Source organism: Mus pahari, chromosome 23, assembly GCF_900095145.1.
Source record: "Mus pahari chromosome 23, PAHARI_EIJ_v1.1, whole genome shotgun sequence".
Taxonomy (NCBI): domain Eukaryota; kingdom Metazoa; phylum Chordata; class Mammalia; order Rodentia; family Muridae; genus Mus; species Mus pahari.
Window position 1 is genome coordinate 32,990,710 of NC_034612.1, and position 10,249 is coordinate 33,000,958.

The 10,249-nt window shown below is 49.5% G+C and overlaps 1 protein-coding gene across 1 annotated transcript in view; it reads right to left on the bottom strand.

Moving 5' to 3' along the window:
- Positions 1–7,394, bottom strand: part of Fbxl18 (F-box and leucine rich repeat protein 18) — a 24,329-nt gene extending 16,935 nt beyond the window's left edge. Inside the window, exons 1-2 of the mRNA XM_021186783.2 lie at positions 7,262–7,394; positions 1,012–1,230 (exon numbers count right to left, since the gene is read on the bottom strand). Coding sequence (XP_021042442.1) covers positions 1,012–1,227 — 216 coding nt within the window. The 5' untranslated portion in view covers positions 1,228–1,230; positions 7,262–7,394. The remainder of the gene's footprint in view (positions 1–1,011; positions 1,231–7,261) is intronic.
- Positions 7,395–10,249: the final 2,855 nt, after the last annotated feature.

The window sequence follows — 10,249 nt, forward strand, 5'->3', positions numbered from 1 at the left end:
TGAGCCACCATGTGGTTGCTGGGATTTGAACTCTGGACCTTCAGAAGAGCAGTCGGGTGCTCTTACCCACTGAGCCATCTCACCAGCCCAATAACTAGCTTTTTAAAGCTATAATTTTTGTTTGTTTTTGAGACAGGGTTTCTCTGTGTAGTCCTAGCTGTCCTGGAACTCACTCTGTAGACCAGGCTGGCCTCAAGTTCACAGAAATCTGCCTCCTGAGTGCTGGGACTAAAGGCATGTACTACCACCACACGGCATACTGTTGTATTTTTTTTTTTTTTATGTCACGGTCTCACTGTGTAGCCTTGGCTGACCTGGAACTCTGTAGACCAGTCTGGGCTTGAATTTACAGATCCTCTGACTCCTGAGTGCTGGGATTTTAGGTACATGCCACCATCGGGCACACAGGCACACCTATCTGTCTGTCTGTCTGTTTGGGGCTAACCTGGTCTCAGCCATGAGCACCCTGCCTCAGCCTCCTGAGTGCTGGGACTACATGTGTGTCCTACTATGGGACTACATGTATGTCCTACTATGGGACTACATGTGTGTCCTACTATGGGACTACATGTGTGTCCTACTATGGCAGACTTATGTCTCAGTAGATCAGAGACCTCAGCCCAGAGCAATGGCAGGCAGCCGCTCTACAGCAATGTCTACTGTGGCATCCATCTGCTGTGCCACTCCATAACGACCTTCCACAGTCTGCCCTGTGGTGCAGCAACTCCATTCTGCAGTGCCCACATGGAAGGCTTCCCACTGACCCCTGCGTTTGAGGCCCAGGCTCCCTCCCTTCCGGAACTCCACCCACATGTATTATGTCCATCTCTCCTCCAACCCCCCACCCCCGTCATGGGGCAAGCCGCCTACCCTCTTCTACCCTGGCTCTGCCACTCAGTGTATCCTGAAGACCATTCCCAGGCACAGTCTTGTGTGCAAACACCAGTGCCTGCCACTGGCCCCACAGGCTGGCACCTGGCTGACCCCGCCCTCCCGTCCACCCTGCCTCACTTGGTAGTCCTTGTGCAGCAGCACGGTGTGCACCAGGCTCTTGTCCAGGCACAGGGCTGCCAGCTTCCTGCAGGTGCGCCGCACACTGAGAACCAGGTCCGTGCTGGGGACATGGCTCAGGATATGTAGGAGGATCTCATCAGAGAAGCCAAGCAGGTGGGTGTCACCCGCTGCCTCTGCCGCTGCCTCTGCCGCTGCCTCCTCATCATTGGACATGTCCTGGAAGTGAGGGACAACAGAGGGAGCAGTGGTGGATCAGCCTTTAGATGCTAGCTGGACAAGCAGAAGGACCTGAGTTTGGATCCCTAGCACCCACATAAAAAGCTGTGTAAGGGAGCCTGCATCTGGAACCCGGCGCTGGGGATGCAGGGCGGGAAGATCCTACCCCCTCAGTAGAGGAGTTTTACCAGCTCTTTGCAGAGCTGCAGAGAACACCGAGTTCCCTAGAATCCCCTCTTAGAGCTGCATACCAGGAGACAATGTGAGAAGGATGAACTGAAGGCCGTTTTCAAGCAAGGCACAAGGGTTCTGGCTTTTCCTGGGTATTAAAACAGAGCTTGCCTAGGCTGTACCTAACTTGTTATGTGGCCCAGCCCTAGCTTGAGCATACTGGGGACAGACACAAGTGCCACCATGCCTGCCTTCCCACAATCACTCTACTCCCTCATCCATCCATCCTTTCTTCTTTCCTCTCTTCCCCTTCCTTCCTCCCTTCCTTCCTTCTTGACAGTGTTTCATATAACTGAAACTGACCACAAACTAGCCAAAGAGGACCTTGGACTCCTGATCCTCCTGTCTCTACCTCCCAAGTGCTAGGATCACAGGAACGTTCCACCAGACGCAGCATACAGCATACAAGGCACACAGCAACATACAGCGTGCACAGGCCCCGGCACCTCGGCCCGCACCTCGGCCAGTCTGCTTCTCAGACATTTACCCAAATAACAACAACAATTTACACAAGACACTGAGCAATTCCACAGGTTCGGAATATACTGAATTTTCTCTCTTTTATTTTTATCTATTTATGTTTACATCTGTGTGTGTTTCTGAGGAGAGAGAGTGTGTGTGTCTGTGTAAGAGAGAGTTGGCATCTTGTGAAACTGTGGAAGTCAGTTTCTAACACACAGGGTAGGGTTTGGGATAGAGCTAAGGTGGTCACGGCTGGAGAGGTGGCTCAAAGGTTACACGTGCACACTGCTCTTGCAGAGAACCAGAGTTCAGTTCCCAGCACCCACGCTGGGTAGCTCCTGTCTGCCTCCTGTGACTTCAGTTCTAGGGAATCTGATGGTCTGTCTCTTCTGGTTGCTATAGGCAACTAACATGCACATACCCCAAAACAGACACACACACACACACACACACACACACACACACACACACACACACACACACGCTGTGTAACACAAACAGAACCAAGAAGGCAGAGGCAAGCAGATCTCTGTGAGCTCAAGGCCAGCTTAGTCTACAGAGTGAATTCTCACACAGCAAGAGCTATATACACACTAAAATCCTGTCTAGAAAATTAATTAATTTTTAAACATTTAAAAATCTAAAAATCTTAGCTCAGTGGTAGAGCGCTTGCCTAGCAAGCACAAGGCCCTGGGTTCGGTCCTCAGCTCTGGAAAAAAACAAAAACAAAAATCGAAAAATCTAAAAATAAAAATGAAAAAAATCCAAGTTTTCAGTCTTGGTGTTCCGATCCTTGGCCTCTGTGGGTTTGTTGGTGGTGTTTGGTTTCTGATAGAGGTCTCGTGTGGCCACAGATCAGCTCGATGACTGAGCCTCCTGCCTCCCTTCCCAGCCTTTGTATCTGCAGTACTGGGGATGACAGTAGGGTCTCCTGAACCTCAGATGGGCTCTCACCTGGAGCTCCTTCCCAGCTCCCTACAAGCGGCAGCAACTGCAAGAACTGGGGACCCCTCCTGCACTCAGCTCAGCACCCTCTCAGATGTGCCAATCAAAAGACGCCAGCATGCTCTACATGCTGACTTCCGAGCTAGCCAAGGCTACCCAACAAGTCCTTATTCAGAGAGAAGAAAGAAAAGCTGGCTAGGGGGCTGGAGAGATGGCTCAGCGGTTTAGAGCACTGACTGTTCTTCCAGAGGTCCTGAGTTCAAATCCCAGCAACCACATGGTGGCTCACAACCATCTGTAATGGGATCTGATGCCCTCTTAAGTGTACTCACATACATAAAATAAATAAATCTTTAAAAAAAAAAAAAAAAGCTGGCTAGGATCACAGGTGTACACTATTGCTCCTATCTTACAGCAGGTGTGCACTAGTACTCCTATCTTACAGAAGGGCTTCCTTGTTAGCATCCTGGGTGTATGTGTGTTATGTATGTGGTCACACATATGTGGAGGTGTGTGTGTGTGTGTAAGCCTGGGTGGACAGGGAGTGCCTTCCTGAGTCTCTGTCCTATTTGTCTGGGGCTCATCTAGACGGGCCAGCCAGCCAGCCCTAGGACCCTCTGCCTCTACCCCACTAGCACGGGATCAGACACAGACATGCACCACCCCACTTTGCTTTTCCCATGGCTGCTAGAGATGCAGAACAGGCACTTTACTGACTGAGCCATCTCTCCAGATCAAGGGTTTTTCTTTTCTTAACTGCCTGAGAAAGAAAGCACAGAACCAGGCCGACCTGAGTCCAATTCACAGCCACCCCGCGCCACACCCACTCTCCCTGCAGACAGCAGGCTCCTGCTGGGATTTACTTATGGCAGCTGAACTGGAATACTATTGGCTTAGAACTATGACACGCCAAAGCAGGCTAGAGAATTTGAAAAACCAAGCATTGCAGTGCGCTCCTGTAATCACACAGGCATATGCACAAGCACACACAGAGAAATACACACACACACACACATACACACCAAGCATAGCAGTGCGCTCCTGTAATCACACAGGCATATGCACAAGCACACACAGAGAAATACACACACACACACACATACACACCAAGCATAGCAGTGCGCTCCTGTAATCACACAGGCATATGCACAAGCACACACAGAGAAATACACACACACACACACATACACACCAAGCATAGCAGTGCGCTCCTGTAATCACACAGGCATATGCACAAATGCACACACACACATGCAAACAGAGTCACCGGGTTGACTCAGGCACTGCCCCTGGGACACACTGATTCTAGTCTTCCACGTGGATCCTTCTCCATCCGAGCCCAAAGCTCTGCTTTCATCCCCGACCCCAGCTGTTCTCTTTCTTCACTGGACCCTAGGCTGTCACACTGAGAATTACCCCTGTGAACCACACACCTGTGATCCTACACTTAGGAGGATGAGTCAGGACTACAAAGTAAAGGCCGGCTTGGTCAGCAGTCCTCCCAACAAATCCAAACAGAAGATCTACCCTTATGATTTCCAACAACCTCCTCCCTCCTGAGTCCTCCTTCCAACCGCCAGGCAGTTCGCAGCCAGGCTTTGGTAGCCGGTTTGTCAGCATGACTTTGAACTGACAGTCTCTCTTCTTGGAGAGATGTCTTACTCGTACAGAGCTTGCCATACAAGCACTAACACCTGAGTTTGGATCCCCAGCACCCTTGTTAAAAAGCCTAGAGTGGCAGCCTGCAGCTGCAGTCCTAGCAATGGTGAGGTGGACACAGAAGGATCCCTGAAGATGCCCGGACAGTCAGCCTAAATCAGTGAGGTTCAAAGAGACCCTGTCTGAAAATATAAGGTGGAAGGGCTGGAGAGAGGATGGCTCAGCCATTAACTGAGCTCTTACAGGAGCCAGGTTCAGTTCTCAGCACCCACATGATGGTTCACAACCAGCATTAACTACTGTTAAAGTCCCAGGGGCTCAACTCTCTTCTGGCCTGTGGGCACTTTGTATACATGGTACACTTACATACACCAAGCAAACACTCAAACACACATTCACATAAAACAAAACAAAACAAAACCACTTGCTGGGTGTGCTGGCACACACCTCTAATCCCAGCACATGGGGGACAGAGGCAAAAGGATCTCTGTGAGTTAAAGGCCAGTCTGGTCTATATAATGAGATTCTGTCTCAAAAACAATTAATTAAAAAGTGCTTTTTAGGACTGGAGAGATGCCTCAGAGGTTAAGAGCACTGACTGCTCTTCCAAAGGTCCTGAGTTCAATTCTCAGCAACCACATGGTGGCTTACAACCATCTGTAATGGGATCCGATGCCCTCTTCTGGTGTGTCTGAAGACAGCTACAGTGTACTCACATAAATAAATAAATTTTTTATTTAAAACAATGCTTTCTAAGATAGAGTGCTTGTGAACACGAACACACACACACACACACACACACACACACGAGCCAGGCACAGCAATGTGGGTCTACTTAGGAGTCTGAGACAGAAAGACAGCTTGAGCCTGCTGGCTATGTTGCCCACTCAAGGAACAGAGGAGCTTTTGAATCAGGACTCCATAGGCCCACACGAGCAGACATGTCTATCTAATCCTTAGCATGGAGAAGTCATTGAGCCGGGCGTGGTGGCGCACACCTTTAGTCCCAGCACTCGGGAGGCAGAGGCAGGCGGATTTCTGAGTTCGAGGCCAGCCTGGTCTACAGAGTGAGTTCCAGGACAGCCAGGGCTACACAGAGAAACCCTGTCTCGAAAAAAACAAACAAAAACAAAAAAAAAAAAAAAAAAAAAAAGAGAAGTCATTGAGAGATACTAATACAGCAATACTAATACAGCAATACTATCCACAGGTGGCTACACAACTCCTCTACCACCTCACTCCTCTGTCATTAGTCTAGAGCTGGACCACACTCTCTTTCCTGTCAATCAAGGAAACACTTCTGAGTCCGGTTTTCTTCAAATGAAGAGAAGCTTCTAACAGACCCCAGACATGGTCCTGATACCCTGGAAAACACTTCTAAGACTCACTGGATAAATGCAAGGAAACTCCTAAGACTTAAAAGTGTGCCCAGAGACCAGCAAGACGGCTAAGTGAGCAAGAGAGCTTGCCTTGCAAACCCGATGACCTAAGTTCAAACCCTGGGATCCAAATAAAATGCTGGATGCAGTGACCCACATCTGCCATCCCAACAATGCTAGCACAAAGTGAGAGGAGGAGATGGGGGCATCAGTCAAAAGCTCACAAGTGTCAGCTACTCTGGAGTATACACGATCAAGAGAGATCCTGCCTCAACCAGGGGAAAGGCAGATGCAGAAGAGATAATTTAGTACTACTCTTTCGGGGGACCAGAGTTCGGTTCCCAGCACCCACACTGGGGAGGCTGATAACCACCTGTAACTCCAACAGCAGGTGCACATGATCCTCTGGTCTCCTCAGACACCTGCACTCATGTGCACATACCCACACACAGTTACACACACACACACACAAATATACACAAGCTGAAAGACAACAACCAACTCCTGAAAGTGGTCCTCTGGCTTCCATATGTACGCCATGACATGCACATGCCGGTGCTCACGCACACACACACTAATATGATAAACAGACGTACCCCCAGGTGCGAGTCCTAGGAAAGAACAAATATAACTCAAGATAGGGAGGAAGGCAACAGGGAAGCTGCCAGAGGCTTCCCTAACCTCCGCCACGGCCCCATACTGTTGTCTGCTGAGAAAATACTGCACACCCGGAACAAGACGCAGTGGGACTCTCCAGCTGACCTAAATCATAAAGCTCTGGGGTCAGTCCGACGTCCTATCACACTCCCGCCCATCACAAGTAGACTCCAGAAAGAAGTGGGCTGCACTTAAGCTGATAGGAAAAAAAGAAGAAGAAGAAGAAGAAGTCGGGGCTGGGAATGGGGACGAAGCCCTGGGTTCCACCCTTAGCTGCATATTAAACCCCGCATAATGATGCACACCTGTAACCCCAGATTTACAAAGGCTACAATAGAAAGATTGCTGTACGTTCAAAACCAGCCTGGGCTGCACACTGAACTCCAGGCCGGACTGGGCTACAGTGTAAAACAAACAAGAAAACACAAGCAGAAGGGACAACGTCCCATAGCTGCGAGAGCAGAGCCAACACACAAGGAGACGGGGGGGGGGGGGAAGGCCTGCAAACTCAGCAGGCCACGTGAAAGGGTCCATTCTGGCCATCGGGATTGTGAGCCTGGGGATAGATGGGGTCAGGAGAGGAGAGGGCCTGGGAGAAGGGTGGGAGAGGGCAAGGATGGGCCTCGGAATAAGGCCAGGGTCGGGATGGGAAGCCCAGAGGGGACTCCAGCCGCCGGGGCTGGAGGTGCAGGTCGTACCTCTCCGGAGCTAGCCGCCGGAGCTGCAGCCTCCCAGTCCCCCAGCCTGCCAGCGCAGGGATGCTCCAAGCCGGCGCGGCCCCAGCTCCACAGAGACCCCGGTAAGGGGCGTGGCTGCGGCGCACTCCTAGACGTACTTCCGCTTGCGCCCCGATGGACCCGGTGCGGTCGCCATATTGGGTGTGGCATAAAGTGCTATCAGGGTTCAGAGGCGTCCAGAAGGTCACGAGAGACCAAGTCTCTAAGCTACCTCCGCAGTTTCCTGCTGTCACACCAACGTGCGTCCTGCTCCAGACCTTTGCATTTGCCATTCGCGCTACACACTGCGCTCCAAGTCATCTGTCACAGCGCTCAGGTATCCTTTATAACCATAGCAACCTTCATGCGCACACGCTGCTGAATTTGCCCCTCATCCTGCGTTATAACTCTCAATAGCTCTCTGCACCGTCTGACTTGCTGTGCCTTTTTTGTTTCTTTTGAGACAAGGTCTCACTGTGTAGTCCTGGCTTTCCTGGGATTAGCTATTCCAGGCCGGCCTTGAAGTCACGGATATCCGCCTATCTCTGCATCCCGTCTATGCCTCGGCCACTGTTTATTTAGTGTATTTGAGTACACTGTAGCTGTCTTCAGACAAAATTGCTGGGAATTGAACTCAGGACCTCTGGAAGAGCAGTCAGTGCTCTTAACCGCTGAGCCATCTCTCCAGCCGCATCTCGTTTTGGTTTGTTTTGTTTTGTTTTGTTTTTTAACACTACTGAGGATTGAACCTAAGGCTTCATTTCATGCGTGCTAAGTAAGCGCCCTGCCTGTACCCCCGTAACTAAGCAGAGTCTGCCTGGGACTGTTCTTTGCATGTCATTACACTGAACAAATAAATATTTGTTGAATAAATGATTAATAAATGACTCATCAGGGAAAGGAGCTTGACTCTAACTATCTGAAGTGAGTTTGGTCCCAAGGACCCACACGCTGGCAGGAGAAAACCAACCCCTGGAAGCTGCCCTCTGATGTCTACGTCTGCACCTGGTCATGTGTACATGCTCTCGCCCAGTGTACACAGAGAAAGAGTCAAGAAGGAAGTGCAAGCCGGGCGTGGTGGCGCACGCCCTTAATCGCAGCACTCAGGAGGCAGAGGCAGGCAGATTTCTGAGTTCGAGGCCAGCCTGGTCTACAAAGTGAGTTCCAGGACAGCCAGAGCTATACAGAAAAACCCTGTCTCGGAAAAAAAAAAAAAAAAAAGAAAAAGAAAAAAAAGAAGGAAGTGCAGATGGTTTTAAAATTAATATAATAGTTTAATGGGAGCTGGGGATGTAGTTCAGTTGAGTATTTGTCTAGCAGGTACATAACCGGGGTTCCGTCCCCGACACTGTATAAACCAAACCAAACAGAAGCAATCTCAGAAATCAGAAAGTGGAGGCAGGAGGACCTGAAGGTCAAGGTTACCCTAGGCTATAAAGTGAGTTTGAAGCCAGCCTGGTCTACATAGTGTGCTTCAGGACAACTAAGGCTACAGGGGAACTAATACACCCTTCTTCCCTTGGGACACATAATTAAAATAATAATAATTATGAAAATTAATCAAATTATGAACACAGCAGGAAAGCTGGGTTTGAAGCCCCTGGTTAAACCCTCCAGTTTAGCATTGTCATCTACTACAGAGAAGAGAACACTGAGGAGGAAGCCACAGAAAGGGGTGGGCACGGGGGTGAGTTGGAGCCACTGATCGAGCCTGATCGCTCGATGTCAGCTGATTCTCACTGTGCCAGAAAAAGACTGCCACAGATGTACTTCTCATCCCATCTCCCACCACTACCATCAACACACAACAACTTCTTCCCTTTTTATTTTTAATTATATTTCTTATTTTACATTGTGTGTGTGGAGAGAGAGAGAGAGAGGTGTATAGGTGCATGTATCAGGAGGCACATGCAGACAGACGTTAGAGGACAGACCTAGGGAGTCAGTTTCCTCCTTCGGCAATGGTTTTTAGGCTGTTGTCAAGTCACTCGGCTTGCATGGGAGGTGTTCTTCCTCACTGAGCAATTTTGCAAACCCTTTCCAGATTTCTTTGAGCTATGGTATCATAAAGCTTAGACTGGCCTGAAGCTTCCTGTTTATTTCAGGCTGGTCTCCAACTCCAGCTCCTCCTGCCTCAGCTTTCCAAGTTCCCAGGTGCCGGTGTCACAGATGGGTGCCATCCAACGTGGAGGCGCATTCTGCAACAAAGGAAGCTAATCAGAAAAGGCTCCCAATGTGGGACTGGATTCCAACTCAAGGACATTCCAAGTCTGTGACCCACTACAAAGATATCGCCAGCTTGGGTGGAGACCGGTGATAGAAGTCTTCTCTTGAAGTAATTTACAAACCGGAAAAAAAGAAAGAGAGTTGGGCTGCCAAGGCGGCTCAGAACCCACATAAAAATAGAAAGAGAGGCCGAGGCCGGGCGTGGTGGCACATGCCTTTAATCCCAGCACTCAGGAGGCAGAGGCAGGCGGATTTCTGAGTTCCAGGCCAGCCTGGTCTACAGAGTGAGTTCCAGGACAGCCAGGGCTATACAGAGAAACCCTGTCTTGAAAAAAAACAAAAAAACAAAAAAACAAAAAAAAACCACAAAAAACAAAACAAAAAAAAAATAGAAAGAGAAAATAAAATTGTCCCCTGTCTTCACTTGCAAACAGTAGTTTGTCTCGAAGTGACTAAGGTAACACCATCTTGTCTGCCTCCATTTTGTATCTGCTTAGACACTTCTCAGCTCCATACTCCCCAACAGCCTGATTGGCTTTGGCTACATACATCTTTGGCATTTTCATGACCTCGAGCATGGTCCAGATGTATTAGCCCAAATAATTAATATTTATACAAACTAAACATAAAGAACCAAAAAGTCGCCGGGCATGGTGTCGCACGCCTTTAATCCCAGCACTCGGGAGGCAGAGGCAGGTGGATTTCTGAGTTTGAGGCCAGCCTGGTCTACAGAGTGAGTTCCAG